At 40.9% G+C, this 16984-nt stretch overlaps 2 protein-coding genes across 3 annotated transcripts in view; one reads left to right on the top strand and one right to left on the bottom strand.

Annotated features, from left to right (window-relative positions):
• Positions 1–6466, bottom strand: part of ZNF277 (zinc finger protein 277) — a 143719-nt gene extending 137253 nt beyond the window's left edge. For both annotated transcript variants that reach the window (XM_083366707.1, XM_083366706.1), the window contains exon 1: positions 6331–6466. In XM_083366707.1, coding sequence (XP_083222833.1) covers positions 6331–6370 — 40 coding nt within the window. In that variant the 5' untranslated portion in view covers positions 6371–6466. The remainder of the gene's footprint in view (positions 1–6330) is intronic.
• Positions 6467–6766: 300 nt separating this feature from the next.
• LOC310642662 (dedicator of cytokinesis protein 4-like) overlaps positions 6767–16984 on the top strand; it is a gene marked incomplete at its 3' end in the record, with an annotated part of 101524 nt that continues 91306 nt past the window's right edge. The window contains exon 1 of the mRNA XM_083366548.1: positions 6767–6905. Within this exon, the coding sequence (XP_083222674.1) occupies positions 6869–6905 (37 nt within the window). The 5' untranslated portion in view covers positions 6767–6868. The remainder of the gene's footprint in view (positions 6906–16984) is intronic.

Raw genomic sequence — 16984 nt, forward strand, 5'->3', positions numbered from 1 at the left:
GTTCATTATACAGTATTCATCTTCACCGAATTTATAATATTGGCTTGTAAGGCCATCGGGACCTAGAGGTTTACCTGATTTCATTTTTTTAATAGCTTCTGATATTTCAAACATAGTTACTGAGTGATTCAAATTGTCTCTGAGATTGTGAGACTTTAAGCCAGGGGTCTCCAACTTGTGGGCCGTGGCCCAGTACGGAGCCATGGCCTGTTGGCCATCAGGCCTTGGTAATGGCTGGCGAGTGTACGCAGATGTGCGGGCACCCTCCCATTCATGCTAATGCTGTCATGCAGGCACTAGTAGCCCCGTTTGCACATGTGGGCGGGTGCTAGTGGCCTATTTGCGCACAAGCATGGGCACTAATGGCCATTCGCACATGCATGCGGGCACAAGCACTGCTGCGAGCACTGCTGCAGGTGCGCACGGCCCACATGTGCACAGGTGCAGGACTGCCAACCCGGAAAGGGTGGGGAGCTCTGCTTTGGGCAACCCTTAACATATATTCATCTATTTTAGACATATCTAACTCCTGCTTTTTATACAAATTGAAATAAAAATTATGAACAGACTTTTTAATAAGCTCTATATGTTACTACATTGTTGATTTCACAATTTTTTTATCATTCTCTTTTCCCTTTCCTTAGTTTATATGCCAGCCATCTTCCTGGTTTATTTGCAAACTCAAAATGTCTTTGCTTCACATAAATCAATTTTATTTCTATTTCTTGAACTATTAATATAAACAGTTGTTGCCATAACAGTTTAATTTGATGTAAAATTTTAGAGTCCATAGGTATCTTTTGCAATTCAATTTTTTTCTAATTTCATCCAATATCTTTTGCATCTTTTCTTGGCATTTTTTCTTCTCTAGACAATTATATTGTATAAAATAACCCCTCATAACTGCTTTACTAGCATCTCAGTCATTAAATTTGTCCCTTTACCTAGATTATCAAAATATTCATTTAATTTCTTTTTACAGTCCTTTATGATCATCTCCTTTTCCAAGATAGATTCATTTAAACTCCATCTATAACTCAAACTCTTTTATCTAAATACCAAAAGAACTGAGTTGTGATCAGAAAAAGATTTATATAAAATGTCAACTTTTAGAATTTTATTTGCAAGACTTTTAGAAGTCCATATCATACCAATCCTTGAAAAAGATTTATGTCTTTCTGAAAAAAAGTATATTCTCTAGCAGAGCCATTTCTTTGCCTCCATATATTGATCTTTCCAAGCATCTGCTGCTTCATAGCATGAATTCATAACTGTGTAGGTTAAAGAAGAGCAACAAGATTCAAATACTGCAGATCAAAAGACTGACAGAAATGCAGCTATATTTAAACAGACACATTTACCAGTCCCGTTCAACAAGGAAGCTTTACATGCTGCAATTTCATTAGCATTACCAAGTGTTGCGATGGGTACCAGAGTAGACACATTGAAATATATGTGAATGGAAGAAAAAAGAAAGACTTCAATAGTTGGAATGGAAAAGCTGCCCAAATTAGACCAAACTTAAAATATATTTTCCTTAGCATTGTAGTAACAGTTCATGTTGCTGCCAAGGTATTTGAAAAGAGTCATGGAGTAATATTCAACTTTACATAATTATGTGTATTTTGCCATGTATGATACAGATCATGACCTAAAGAAGGATGTTCCAAGTGTGCATTCTAGAGCAGAGGTCCCCAGCCTTTTGGGTACCAGGGACCGGTTCCGTGGAGATTTTTCCATAGACCGGAGGGGATGTGGTTTCGTGTGCTGCCTGCATCCCACTTTGCTTGTTTGTGCGGCCCAGTTGCTGGCATGCCGCGGCCTGGTATCGGTGCACGGACCAGGGATTGAGGATCCCTATTCTAGAGAGACCATTCCAGATGTATTTAAAATAAACAATAATTGTATTTTAATGCTTTGCTCATCATTGAAAATATTTTATACAAGAGCTACTTTATCTGAACAAACCTGAAAGTTGTACCCATAGCTATCCTCACCCAGCAAGAAGCTATCAGCTTTCTGTATCTCTTTGTTACCACCAAGTGGTCATCCAGAGATTTGTTACCCAGATATTAGATCATGTAACAAAATTTGGGGGAAGTGAACTTTCTGATTTTCTTAGCATGTTTAATATTTTTAATGCAAGGTTTAATGTGAATGATCTTATTTCACATTTAAGAACTTCTATTGTTCAGATTGCCTATTTTGTGGTTTCATTCAAGGCATAGCAAATGAAATTTTAGTTGTTTTTATTGCCCCAAATATGACTCTTGAAAATAGATTCACTACATATTTAGTAATGCAATATGAACATACAAAAGTCTACTGAATAAAACCAATATCAAAATGCATTCGTATCATGGCTTATTTAGTCTGACATAAGGTACCTTGTAGTTTAGTTGCATATAATAAATGCAAACATTTTATAAAATTACAGCTGAAATATTCTTCCAAAGTGATTCCACATATAATCTTTTTAATCACAAAGTGCAGATCTTAAATGCTTTCTTTCTCTCTCACATACAAAATCTATTCAAGGAATTAACACTTTAAATAATTTTTAAAAGGTAGAACTTTAATTGAGGAATTTAAGTTTCCCCTTAAACAAAATATATGGATTTGTCAAATCAATAACAACTCAAAAACATGTAATAACAATGTGTTATATTCAGCATCAATTGTACAATTTAAGAAATTTTATTTATATCTTAGAAATTATATTTAACATCCATATAAATTTTGTATTATGAAAGGTTTAATTTAGTTTAATCATTACAATGTTAATACTTTCCAGTTTCTACTGTATAAATGCAACAGTACTTAACTATTATTTGTATTCTGCACTGTAAAACATTTTTTAAAAATATATACCAATGTTTAGATAATAGGGACACTTGTTCAACAAAATTGTTCTTAGTTTGTAAGGTCGATCTCCCCCTCCTCTGCTAGGAGATACCAGTCGTCGAGATGGTGTGGGTCTCCTCGAGACAGGCAAGGTTCATACAGGTCATAGTTTAGCCTGTCTTTGAAATGGCTAAGGAGGATGTCTTCTGGCCAGTGCAGCTTGCTGGCAATGGCTCGGAATTCTTGGGTGTATTCAGCCACCGGCTGTCTGCCCTGCCTCACTGTTTTGATTCTCTCCCGGGCTTTATGATCAGCCAAGGGATCTTCGAAATGCCGCCTCAAGGATGCCATGAACCGGTTGAAATTGTTGAGTTCTGGGGCACTGGAGTCATGTAGGTTCACCACCCAGTCTGCAGCCGGTCCGTCCAGGGCAGATTGCACAATTCGGATGTGGGTTTTGTCACTGGGGATGTCCCATCAGTATTCTTCCATATAGCTAAGGACTTGGGTTAAGAAAAACCCCAATCGTGATGGCTCCCCCTTGAATTTTGTTTCCCGGGGCGGGAGTCTTTGACTGGAGCATTGTCTGCGCTGTGGACGGTCTCTCTCCTCATCCTGCTCCCCGTCTGTGGTCCTGGAGGGGGGGTACTGCTGAGGCAGCGACTCCCATTCCGTTGGACAGCTCCAGGGTTTCAGGTGCTGGATCCCCTCCGTTACCTCTCCAGTTGCGGCCCCAGGTGCTGCCTCGGTTGCATTTTTCAGCTCTCTCCTCCCTTAGTGAGCTCAGGGTTGCTTTCATCAGATCAATGGCTTTTTCCAGGATCCGCTCCTCCTCACTGGCGTGCAGGGAGCTCTCCATCTGTTGCCTCCATTCCGGCTGGTGGTCGCTCCATCTCAGGGTCACTTTACCCGATGCCTTTTCCCACTCATTTTTCCTTCCTACGCCCATCGACCACTGGGGTTTTCGGTCATGCTGCTCCACGGCTTCTTCCCCGGGGAAATATGCCGCTTCAGTTTCCCATTGTCTCTGGGATTCCATTCGGGGGGAAGACTCCCTCTCCGTGGGGCTTCCCTCCTCTCTTGCTTCGTCGCCAGACATAATATTTGTTGCAAAGTCCCCCGGTAAGGTTTCTCCCTTCCAGGTTGACTTTCAGTGCAAGTCCTGTCTACTGTCAGGACCCATCCCAATCCACGTCTTAGGAAAACAAAAACTCTTGGAGTCAGTTCTAGTCCAAAAGGAATCTTTACTAGGACATGCTTGGTTGTGGGAATACAAGACAGGATTTAGTATTGTTTTACAAATTGAAATTTTATAAAGGGTACCCGGTTCAATCCCCCCTTCCCTCAACCCCATTTGGTCAGCCCCCATCCTTCTACTTCATGTCATCCCTTTTGTGGGAAAAAAGGAACTTCAAATCTTTATGGTTATTGCCTTCTTCCTCTCCAGAGTTAAAAGAAGACACAAGCCAGATGCCTTCTTCTCTAACCCTCCCTTTTGTTCCCCCCAGTTCAAAAGGTTCCCTTGGCCTTTGAAATAACCTAAGGCAGGCTGAATCCACATATGCTCCTCCTTCCTTGGGAGATGGCAGAATCCATGGGGGGGATGTTTTAAACATACATTTATGAATGTGATATAAATGGATTCTGACATTGAAGATGAATTGGGAAACATTAAAAATGGTTTTATTAATAAGCTTTATATATAAAAACATGTTCAAGATTTATTCCAGATTTTGCCTTTTAAATCATCTTCTAAATCAGGGATCCCCAATTAGAATAGAATAGAATAAGAATAAGAATAGAAATAGAATAGAAGCTGGGAGGGACCTTGGAGGTCTTCTAGTCCAGCCCCCTGCTCAAGCAGGAGAACCTATACTGTTTCAGACAAGTGACTGTCAAGTCTTTTCTTAAAAATCTCCAGTGATGGAGCGCTCAGCATTTCTGAAGGCAAACTGTTCCACTGGTTGATTGTCCTCACTGTCAGGAAGTTTCTCCTTAATTCCAGGTTGCTTCTCTCTTTGATCTGTTTCCAACCATTGTTTCTTGTCTTGCCCTCTGGTGCTTTGGAGAATCAGCATCGGCCCATGGCTACCAGAAACTCAGGGAATATACAGTACAGGAATCCCCAACTCCTGGTCTAAGGACTGGCACCAGTCTGCAGCATGCCAGAAAATGGTCCACGCATACAAGCGAAGTCCCATACGCGGGATGCAGGCAGCACACAAAACCACGCCCCCTTGAGTCAGCGGAAAAACCTCTCTCCATGGAACAAGTCCCTGGTGCCTAAAACGTTGGGGGCTTCTGGCTTAGTAAACAAATCAGTTAAATAAATCAAGGTATTTTCTTCATTGTGAAAAAAAGTGCACTTGAGGGCAAAACTCAAAGTACTTACAAACCTATCTTCAACATTTTCACTTAATATGTAAAGGCCTGCCACCTCATAAACAATTACATATAAACATACTCATTTAGAAACGAGTCACACCAATGCAATCCAGGTAGTCCTTGACTTACAACAGTTCATTTAGTGACTGTTCAAAGTTACAACAGCACTGAAAAAAGTGACTTGTTTTTCACACAACCACTGAGCTTCCTCATAGTCATGTGATCAAAATTCAGATGCTTGGCAAATGACTGATATTTATGATGGTTGCAGTGTCTCAGAGTCAGTCATGTTATCACCTTTTGCCAACGCCTGCAAGCAAAGTCAAAGGGGAAGCCAGATTAATTTAACAACTGCAGTGATTAACAATTGTGGCAAGAAAAGTTGTAAAATAGGACAAAATTCACTTAACAAATGTCCCACTTAGCAACAAAAATGATGGGCTCAATTGTGTTCATACATCAAGGACTATCTGTAGTACTTATGTCCAATTAACAAAGCACCGCACTGCAGTTTGAATTCCCACTATATCAGTTTGTTTTATTAATAAATGACCACCGATTTTGTTCACCTTAAGGTACAAAATCCTTTATAAATGTCCCCTGCTGGATTCACACCACGCGCTTAATTCAACAACAGTTTTGCTGAGCGGATTGTTTCCCCTCTATGAGACCTCTAACCACCAATTCATAACATGTTGAAAGTTCAGCAAGCGAAGATCTGAACAGAAATATAAGGGTGGAATGTTTCTACTGTATCTACGACGACTCATTTCAAGCCACTTTTTAATGGCTGTTCTCCCCTTCCCCTCCAAATGCCACGTTGCCCTTTAACAATATTAAAAAAATTGAAACCCGATTCCTTAATGCTTCTATTAAGGTGCAATTTTTACGGGGTTACATATACATTGAAGGATTTCTCGCTGCCGCGCGGAAAAGGAACTAGATTCTCTTTTAAGCCTTTAACCCCGACCCTCAAATTTGCCCAGCGTTTCACTTTTGAGCTTCTAAACAGAACCCCCGGGAATCTTGACACTCGAGGCACGCGCCACAGCTTTCTCCCCAGGAGTGGGGAAAGCGCCGGGAAGAATATAACCGACTCACCCTTCCTCCTCTCCGCTGCCCAGTCCCGCGAACAAGCCATCTCGCCAGGCCGTAATATAGGTATAGAAATTTCTCCCCAAAGCCCCACCTTCCAGCCGTGGATTGGCGCCAGCTCTCCTTCTTACCTGGCCCAAAGCATGCCGGGTGCGGGCGTCTTTTGGTTCACCAACGGGTTCCAAGAAGAGCTGCATGTTAGATAGGCGTGTCTTCCCGGGATGGTTGGTGAGCAAAAAACTCCGTTTCCCAGCATGCAGAGGGGCCCTTTGAAGGTTCGATGGGGCGGAGGCGGAGCTCGCTGTAACTGTCCCAGAGCGCGCCTGGTTTAGTCAATCAGAACAATGACTTCGCCGCTAGAGCCTGCGGAGCTAAGCTGAGCCGCGCGCAAAGAGCAATCGCGGCTGTAATTAGTAGCGCTGGGCGTGTGGGAGGGAATTGTTGGCAACGGCAGCAGCTTCTGCTGTTTTTTTGAGCTGGAGAGGATCTGCAGCTGTTTCTGGCATTGTCTGTAAAAAGACGACCAAAAGGCGCACTCTTGAGCATGTGGATTCCTACAGAGCACGAGAAATACGGAGTCGGTGAGTGACATCTCCTTTTGGCACTTGATGCATCTTCTCTCTGCCGTTCCCGAGGCTGTTCCGTGGGGCTCGGGAAATAGACCAGAGAGGAATCTTCGATTGTACACTCTTTACCCTTTGCTCCCGCACCGGTTCCTAGCTTTGATCAGGGCAATTCTGTATTTCTCTACTGTGCTCTGTAGGGAGATGTTTAAGGTTTCGGAAGAAAGAGAGTGTACTGTACTGGTTTCGTCGTCGCTCTCTGGCAGCTTCCCTTTTTTGCCTTTTGCCTCCCCCGTCCCCGAAGTGCCGTTTGGACAGCTTTTGGTTTTAAAAATGTAGAATAAAGAAAAAGGAGGGATAATTTATTCATTTGCAATATTGGTTACTATTTATCGTGGGAAGAGACTAATGGCTTTTGGGAACACTATTGGAAGATGCTTTTAACCGGGTGTCCGATTGAACCGCATCTTTCTTAGGCAGATTATAAGTGCAATCAGTCCGCGTCCAAAAAAAAAGTAAGAAATGTGATGCTTTTAACAAAATGTAGATTTGTTTGTTGAGTGTCATTACAACTTAAAACTGCCACCTCCTTTGTAAATTGTGAGCAGCACCAACGTACGGTTGAATGTGTGTGTTTAGTTCGAAATCGGATAGTAACCTTCTAATGCTAGTGATATTTTTGTTCTGCTTTTTTGAATACAAAAGTGTGTTACACAAGAAAATAGACTGGGCATTGTCAAGGAAGTTACAGAGCAGGGCAGAAGAAAAGCTGTTTCCATCTGCTCTACTCTACAAAAGGTGAACAACAAAGAACATTAGATGATGACTGACCGGTGTAGAATTTTGCACCCTTCTCTGTTGACCCATCAGCTGAATACTTAAAACCACTCACTCCTTTTTTTTTCCTATTCTGATACATTTGAAACTCTCAAAAAATAATACTGTCGTGTAACTAAGCCTTTTTAAAGCTGGGCTTTGAGCCTGTGATACAAACACTTTCTACAATGTACTTTTTATTCAGATAAAAAAAATTGAAAGACCAAGAGCATCAGCATTAGTTTTAGTTCATAAACTGTGTTTGTGTATGGGGGGGGGGGTGTTTGCTAATTAATTTTCTATTTCTGGCTTGGAGCTGGAGCACAGATACTTTTCAACTAATAAGCAAAGCGATAAACCCCAAGACTGTTTGCATGGAAGTAAGCCTTACTAGCAAAATTCTTGATAAACATATATAGAAAATATGATAAACTTGATAAACATATATAGATTGAATTACAGTAATGCTTCTTGTTTTTAAATCTTCTGAAAAAAAATATTAATATTTGCACAAAATAGCTAGTGAAAGGCATGACAAAAATGTCAGGAATTCTGGGAGTTGAAGTCCAAGAGTCATAAAAGAGCCAAGGTTGCCTATCTCTGCACTAGACCAAACTGGCTCTCAGACCTTAAATGTCTTCTCAGATAAACAGTAATCAAGCTAGATTTTAGAGCAGAGTTCCCCAACCTTTCCAGCTTTGCAGACCGGCATGGGGTGAGTGGGAGGAAAAGGGGATGGTTCTGTTTGAGCAATGGGAAAGCAGGCAGCTCCATTTGTGTGAGCAGTGGATATGTATGGCCACTGCTCATGAAAATGGAATGTGCGTGCATGCGCTCACCTGCTGCTCGCGCAAGGGGGCATGAATGTGCACTCGCTTTGAATAGCTCATGACCCAGTAGTGGGCCATGGCCCGGGGCTTGGGGACCCCTGTTTTAGAGTATATATATTTGATTAAATTAATTAAATTATTAATTTGTTAATCACAGTGCTGCAAAATGATAGCTTCATTAATGTTTGGAATTAGGTTAGCATCAAATACTGGGCTGTGCATATAGTAGACCAATTTTAAGGTTTATGTTAGCCACTGGTACTTGGATTTAACAACAAAATGGATTAAAATTATGCTATTGTAGTATTTGCAGTATGATGTGTGATGCTTTAGTCTTTCCTGGCTTAGTAACATATATAACAGGAAACTCACCCTATTAGAGAAGTAAGGTGTCTCTAAAACCTACCAGTATTTCCAGGAAATTTAACAACAACCTATATTAATTCCTATAATATGTGAACAGAATGGGAGCTCACCTGAGCTCAGATGTTATTAAAAACCTACTTCATTTAGTAATGAACATAACCTCTAGGGATGCTCACAATATTTGTACTAAAGTGCCTTGATTTCAAAATAGCCTGGGTTCAAACAGAAAATGGGCTTATTTCAGCCTTTCAGAAATAATTTGAACTCAAAACTGAACAATTAATAATTTTTCCAAGTTTGAAGCAGTTCTAAAATGCTCAGACCTTTTTTACACTTGCAGCAGCTGTTTTAATGGTCAAAATGGAATGTTTTCAATTCAAGATGGTTTAATTCAAAACTAATGAATTGAATTCCACTAATAAGCACTGCATGTAGTCTATTGTTAAGTATTAAAGTTTATGGTTTAGTTGAAAGTCAGCAAATTAGATAATTGAGAAAAATATTTCTCCTAAAATTAACAATTGAAAGGTCTAGTTGAATTTGTAGTTTGCCAATGTGTTCTCACTGTCAACATATTTTGCTTAGTGGAATGTATAAACTTTTAATTAAAAATTGATGTGGGCATAGAACACCTAGAATGTTGGAAATCTTTAACATTTCTAGTTGTTGACCATGTAAGTAGAGATTGGGTTTTTTTTAAGGATCCATTTGCATGTTTGCTGTAGAGATGTGATAAATCAATAGTTGAACTGAAGAAGGCATATTTTTCCAACTTAATGTAGTTTGTTTTTGCATAGGCACTGTAATGAATTCCTATATGTGGAATGTAGCAAAAGATCTGAAAAAATCAAAATGTCATCTAGATTAATGACTAAGTACTTGTCCAAAATATATAAGAATATCTTGGACTTCTGGTTCCTGTTTCCAGCAGAGCAGTAGGAAGATTCAGAATGCCAAACCCTTCGGCTGAAATATCTTTTTGTTGAGGACCCCAAGGGGCCAGAACCCACCCTGAAGTGGTGGAATGAAGGAAGGAAATCCCAGGGACTTAGGAGAGATGGCGGTCTCCCCGAATGGTCCAGGAGAAGCCTCCCAGAAACCAACAGAAGAAAAGGCTGGCTAACTCCATTGTCCAGTCATAGCTGAAAACAACGGAAGTCATAAGCTTTAAACTAAGCGGATTTTAAACAGCATGCTTGAATCTGGGTAAGAATATTGATTTTCTCTATCCTACTTATTTTCCTGAAGAAGAAAGTCCCAAAAATAAGAGATCTTGGGGGGGAAAAGGAGGGGGATTCTACTCCCTCCTTTTGGTTACCGGAAGCGGTGAAACTTACCCTTTAGAGAGAGAGAAGACTAGAAAGATCTGAAAAATGAGCAAACGCTGACACCTACTGGTGTGTGAGAATTTTTTTTTCTGACCCTCAAAGCTCTTAAAAAATGCAGCTGTGTAAACAAAGTGAGAGTAACAAATCTGAAGCAATGAATACTTTACAAAAGGAAACATATGTTAAGTGGCAACAATTTCAAAGGACAATGATTTTAAACCACAAAGAAATACATAACAACCTTGAGAGTATGAATCCAACTTAATTTCACAGGAAAACACAGTAGAGATGACTGAACATAATTCTGAGGATAGAGACTTAAAAGATGGAACCGTATAAAATAAAAAAATCATGATTTAATTCAAATGGGAAATATTTCAACATGTCCAAGCAACTTTGAAGATAAGGAAAAGAATGAGAAAAAATACTTTATAGGGAAACGAATGATGCAGCAAAACATACTGATTAAGAAAGGTAATGGCCAGAGAAAAAAGATTAAAATGGAAATCGAGAAAATAGATGATGGGACTTATCAGAGAGAATACTTAAAAAAGAAACATTTGTTTGAATATGGCTAAAAATGGAAGAACTTTAGAATATATTACTCTTAGAGAGATGATTTTTTTTGTTAACTAATACGATAAGAAACATTTGTTTGAATATGGCTAAAGAAATGGAAAAACTTTAGAATACATTACTTTTAGAGGGATGAATTTTTTTAACTAATACAATATGTTTTTTTTCTTTTTTCTTTCTGTAAAAAAAAGTTGAAATGATGTAAACAAAGCGAACGTTTTAATTATTTAAATGTGACGATAAGAAAAGCATAAAAATGTTTTGAATGAGAGTTAAAGGATTAGATGATTAGATCTATTGAATGGAATGCTTAAAGTTTAAATAGATTAAATACCTTCTCAGCTATGGTCAAAAAGAATAAGAAATTGAGGGAATATATATTAAATTAGGAGGGATACATATTTTAAGTAGTATGTTATTTTTGTATTTCAGTGCTTTTCTTTTTCTTCTTCTTTTTCTCCTCTTTTTTGTCTCTCTCCTCTTTTCTTTTCTCTTTTTACTTTTTTACCTATTGATTAAGAAATATAAAAGTATGAGAGGGCTTATATTGAAAAAATAGAATTAAATCCACCAATGTAAATGTAGTTAATTGTTGAGAAAATTGTCACTAGTAAGTGTATTTAGAATTTGGGAGAAATAAGCTGAAATAAGCACAGTAACAGGATTTACGATAAGGCAACTAAAATGACAAATAGGAATATTGGAAAAATTATATACCAGTACTTAATTGTTGTTTATCAAAATAATGAGAATTGTTTTAAGCTAATGTTTGCAAAGAAAGATACTTTGGGGAAAGGGGAAATCAACTGAAATTAACATATGGAATATAGATTATAGAAATCAATTGTTAAAGATTGTCTTATAAATGTTACCCAGACAACATACTGTTTACAAATTACTGAATGATTTATGTTATGTTAAAAATACCAATAAAATATATACAAAACCCCCCAAAATATATAAGAATATCTCATTAATAAATATGGAGAGTTTGGCTAGCATGTAAGTAAACCAAAGAATATTGCTATGCATTCAAATTTACCAAATTCACCCTTTGCATCAGTCTGTTAAGTACTATATTTATGTTTCTCTGAATCAAATTATAAACTATTCTCAAGTCTAGTTCAGTAAAATGCACATCTCTGCATGGATTTGAATGCGGTGTGCAAAAACAATATCCCTTGGCACTAATGAAAGACATATTGGCTCACCTAGCAAAGGTGAAGATTTTCTTGAAATTGGACCTACTACCATATTATTGGATTAGGATTAAGGAAGGAGACGAATGGAAGACAGCATTTAACTGCCCCATAGGGTGCCCCATTTGGACTACAGGGAGCGCTAGCAGTATTCATGCAACTGATAAATGATGTCCTTCAGGGGCACCTTTACAAGGGGGTTGTGTATTTGGATAGCATCTTAGTTTTCATTGAAATGAAGGAGGAGCATATTAAACTAGTCAGGCCACCTGACTTTTCGCCAAACTGTCAAAGTGTGAGTTCCATAAGGAAAAAAAGTGACTCTGGGGTATCGACTATCTCAGTGGGATAGAGATAGACCCAGAAAATGTCCAGGCAGTGCTAGAATGGGCACTGCCGTGCATAAGGAGGCAATTGCAAAGTTTCCTGGGATTCGCTAACTTTTACCAATAGTTCGTCCCCTCTTTTACACAAATCTCACTCTCTATTATCAATTTACTAAAATAAAACGGGGAGAGCAAGCCGAAACCTAGCCAGCCACTGAAATGAACTATTGAGTGTCAAGCCACGTTTGAGAGATTAAAGAGACTTTTCTCAGCCGAGCCTCTCCTAAAGCACCCAGACACAGAAAAACCTTTTGCCATTCAGGCAGATGGTAGTAACGTAGCAGTAGGTGCAGTACTGCTCCAAGAAAACCAAGAGGGCCAGTTAACCTTGTGCCTACACATTGAGAAAACTCACAGAAACTGAACAGAGGTGGGCAGTATGGGAGAAGAAAGCCTATACCTTATGCTGTGCCCTCCTCACATGGAGGCATTTCCCGGAAGGAAATAAAATCCCTTTCCAGGTATGAACTGATCACAAAAACTTGGAAGCTTTAAAAACCCCAAGGAAATTGTCCCCCAAACAGGCAAGGTAGTCCCAACACTTCCACTGATTTAACTTCACTTTCAAATACCTGCCTGGGGGGAAAGAACTTCCTAGCCAATGCCTTATCAAGGCTGCCACAATATAATAGTATAAAAACAGAGGTGGTGAAACTCCTCATGCCTTCTAAGCAGTTAGCGGCTCCAGTAACCACACGGGCACAAGCAAAAAATTGAAAACCCCTAGACAGCGCAGCAGGAATAGAGTTCAGACAAGCTCTAGAAATAGATGAATGGTTCCTGAGTCATAAAAACCTCTGCTCAATGGATGACAGGCTGCCCTGGGTGCGGGGAAAGCTATTTATGCCCAAACCCCAAAGACTGAAATTCATGCAACTCTGTCATGACTCAAAGGCAGCTGGACACTTTGGATTCGTGAAGACGCTTCACTTAGTGAAGAGGCAGTTCTGGTGGCCATCCATAAAGCAGAACATTGAAAGCTATGTAGCTAGTTGCCCCATTTGTGCAACTGCAAAACAGAGACAAGGCAAAACACTGGACCTATTACAGGTGATAGCGACCCTGTCAGCACCATGGCGAGAGATTTCCATGGAGCTACCAGAGAGTGCAGGAAACACTGTCATTTGGGTGGTGACAGACCTGTTCTCCAAACAGGTGCACTTCATCCCATGCTCAAAAATTCCCACAGCTAAGACTAGCAAAAATGTTTGTACAGCATATCTACTGATTGCATGGGGCTTCGCAATGCATAATTTCAGACAGGGAGATGCAATTTACCTCAGAGTTCTGGAGAGCCTTTTTGGACCTCCTAGGTACCGCCCAGGGCTTGTCATCTAGTCATCATCCACAAACAAATGGTGGGACAGAACATTCGAACCCATTATTGGAACAATATTTAAGATGCTTTATTAATTATCAACGACAATTGGACCAACCTTCCTTTTGCGTAAGTGGCATACAATAATGCTGTTCACTCCAGCATGGGTTATACCCCATTCTAGATCACAACAGGACAAAGCTTCAACCCAATGCCTTCACCACCCCGTCCCTGAAGGAATGGATTGCACAGCTCCAAAATATGTGGTCGGTAGTGAGAAAAGCATTAGACAAGCTAGGGAAGTTTACAAAGTGCAGGCAGATAAAAAGCAGGTAGAACCTAAGTCATTTAAAGTCATGGGGAAAGTACACCTGTCCACAAAGTATTTAAAATCTCTACAGCCGTCGAAGTTAGGACCAAACTTTGTGGGACCATTCCCTATTAAATGAGTCATCAACCCAGTAACCATAGTATTGGAACTTCCAAAAACATTAAGAAAGGTTCATCTGGTATTTCATTGTAGACCTTTAATGCCAGCCATGGTTCCTCCTCCACCACCCATTATGGTGGAGGGAAAACAACATTTTGAAGTCAAGGAGTTCCTAGATTCTAAAAAGAATTATGGATCAACCCAATACTTGATAGCAAACCGGAAGTCTTAACTCCTCTATTATTAGTCATTGTATTATCATTGTGAGGGTTTTCAGAATCTGATGAAATAAATTATTCCAATCTGCATTCTGAATTCCAATTACTATCTAAAGCAGCCCGAACAATAACATATCTATGAATTTTAGTTACTAGAAATCTCAGAAATCTTTTGTTTGCTACAAAATTCTCGAAGTTGAAATCCATTGATCAGGAACCTTGGTGGCACAGTGGTTATAATGTAGCACTGCAGGCTGCTTCTGCTGACTCCCAGTTGCCAGCAGTTTGGCAGTTCGAGTCTCACTGGCTCAAGGTTGACTCAGTCTTCCATCCTTCCGAGGTCATTAAAATGAGGATCCAAATTGTTGGGGGCAATATGCTGGCTTGGTTAACAGCTTAGAGAGGGCTGTAAAGCATTGTAAAGTGGTATATAAGATGTGTATTTAGAATATTAGATTTTGTTATAAAAAGGGGGAAATGTAGAAGTTGAGATAAGGGAAACTGGTCACCTAAAGCTTGGAAATTATAACATACCAAATGTTAAGTTGAATATTGAGGGGAAATATTCCCCTAAAGCCTGGGGGAAAAGCAATAACAGGACATTGATTGTAAATAATAATAATAATAATAATAATAATAATAATAATAATAATAATAATAATAATAATAATAATAATAATAATAATAATAATAATAATTTAATTTCTATACCGCCCTTCTCCCGAAGGGCTCAGGGCGGTATACAGGGCAAATACAATAAAAATACAATATACAAAAGTTAAAAAGAAATTAAATAGTGCAGCCCAATAAAAATACAATTAATATTAATATCAAAATACCCCAAACCCATCAGACCAGGCTGGCTTGTTCAAATAAGTATGTTTTTAGATCACGTCGGAAGGAGCGAAGGTCGGGAGCCATCTGGAGCTCAACCGGTAAACGGTTCCAAAGGTCTGGCGCGCCCACAGAGAACGCCCTCACCCTGGGGGCCGCCAGTCGACACTCTTTGACTGACGGCACCCTAAGGAGGCCCTCTCTGTGGGAGCGCACTGGACGAAGGGAAGTTGATGCCGGCAGCAGGTGCTCCCGTAAGTAATCCAGACCCATGCCATTTAGGGCTTTATAGGTCATTACCAGCACCTTGAATCTTACCCAGAAGGCAACCGGAAGCCAATGCAGCTCGCGGAGTAGAGGTGTTACATGGGAGTATTGGGAAACCCCCACCACCACTCGTGCGGCTGCATTCTGCACCAGCTGAAGCCTCTGAGTAGTCCTCAAGGGCAGCCCCATGTAGAGAGCATTGCAGTAGTCCAAACGGGAGGTCACGAGCGCATGAGTGACTGTACACAAGGCATCTCAGTTCAGATAGGGCCGCAACTGGCGCACCAGGCGAACCTGGGCGAAGGCCCCCCTAGTCACAGCTCCGATATGATCTTCCAACGAGAGCTGTGAATCTAGGAGGACACCCAAGTTGCGAGCCCTATCTACGGGGGGTAATATCTCACCCCCCATGGTTAGAGATGGAATAATCTGAATTTCCCAAGATGCCGGCACATACAGCCACTCAGTCTTGTCGGGGTTGAGCCGAAGCCTGTTCCTCCCCATCCAGACCCGAACCGCCTCCAGGCAACGGGACATCACATCGAGGGCATCACTGTGGTGGTTTGGGGTAGAGATGAAAAGCTAAAACCTAAAACCACGAATGATCTCACCCAGCGGCTTCATATAGATGTTGAACAGGAGAGGCGAGAGGACCGACCCCTGAGGAACTCCACAAATAAGAGGCCTTGAGGCCGACCTCTGCCCTCCTGCCAACACCGACTGTGAACGTTCCAGGAGGTAGGAGGAGAACCATCGTAAAACGGTGCCTCCCACTCCCAACCCCCTGAGACGCCGCAGTAAGATACCATGGTCGATGGTATCAAAAGCCGCTGAGAGGTCTAATAGGACTAGGACAGAGGAACAACCCCTGTCCCGAGCCCGCCAGAGATCATTCACCAGCGCGACCAATGCTGTCTCCGTGCTGTACCCGGGCCTGAAGCCCGATTGGTATGGGTCCAGATAATCAGCTTCCTCCAGGAACAAAGGAAGCTGATGTGCCACCACGCGAAGGTTGGAGACCGGACGATAGTTGTTTAAAACAGCTGGGTCCAAGGCAGGCTTCTTGAGGAGGGGTCTCACCACCGCCTCCTTCAAGGCGGTGGGGAAATTGCCCTCACTCAAAGAAGCAGTTATCACTGCCTGAAGCCAGCCTCATGTCCCCTCCCGAGCCGAATAAACCAGCCAGGAGGGGCACGGGTCCAATAAACGTGGTGGAGCTCAGCTTCCCCATAATCCTGTCCACCTCTTCCAGAGTCACAGGATCGAACTCCTCCCAGATGACATTACCAAGACCGCCCATGTCCTCACTGTCAGACTCTGCCCAGTCAGAGTCCAAACCAGTCCGGATCCGAGCAATTTTGTCTGACAGATGTTGGCTAAACTCCTTGGCTCGACCCTGCAAGGGCTCCTCCCTCACCTCCTGATTAAGGAGGGAGCGAGTCACCCTAAACAGGGCGGCCGGGCGATTATAAAGATTGAATGCAAATACAATTAAGATGTGCATAAGTTAAAAATTATTGATAAATGTA

The sequence above is a fragment of the Vipera ursinii genome, assembly GCF_947247035.1.
Source record: "Vipera ursinii genome assembly, chromosome: 6".
Taxonomy (NCBI): Eukaryota; Metazoa; Chordata; class Lepidosauria; order Squamata; family Viperidae; genus Vipera; species Vipera ursinii.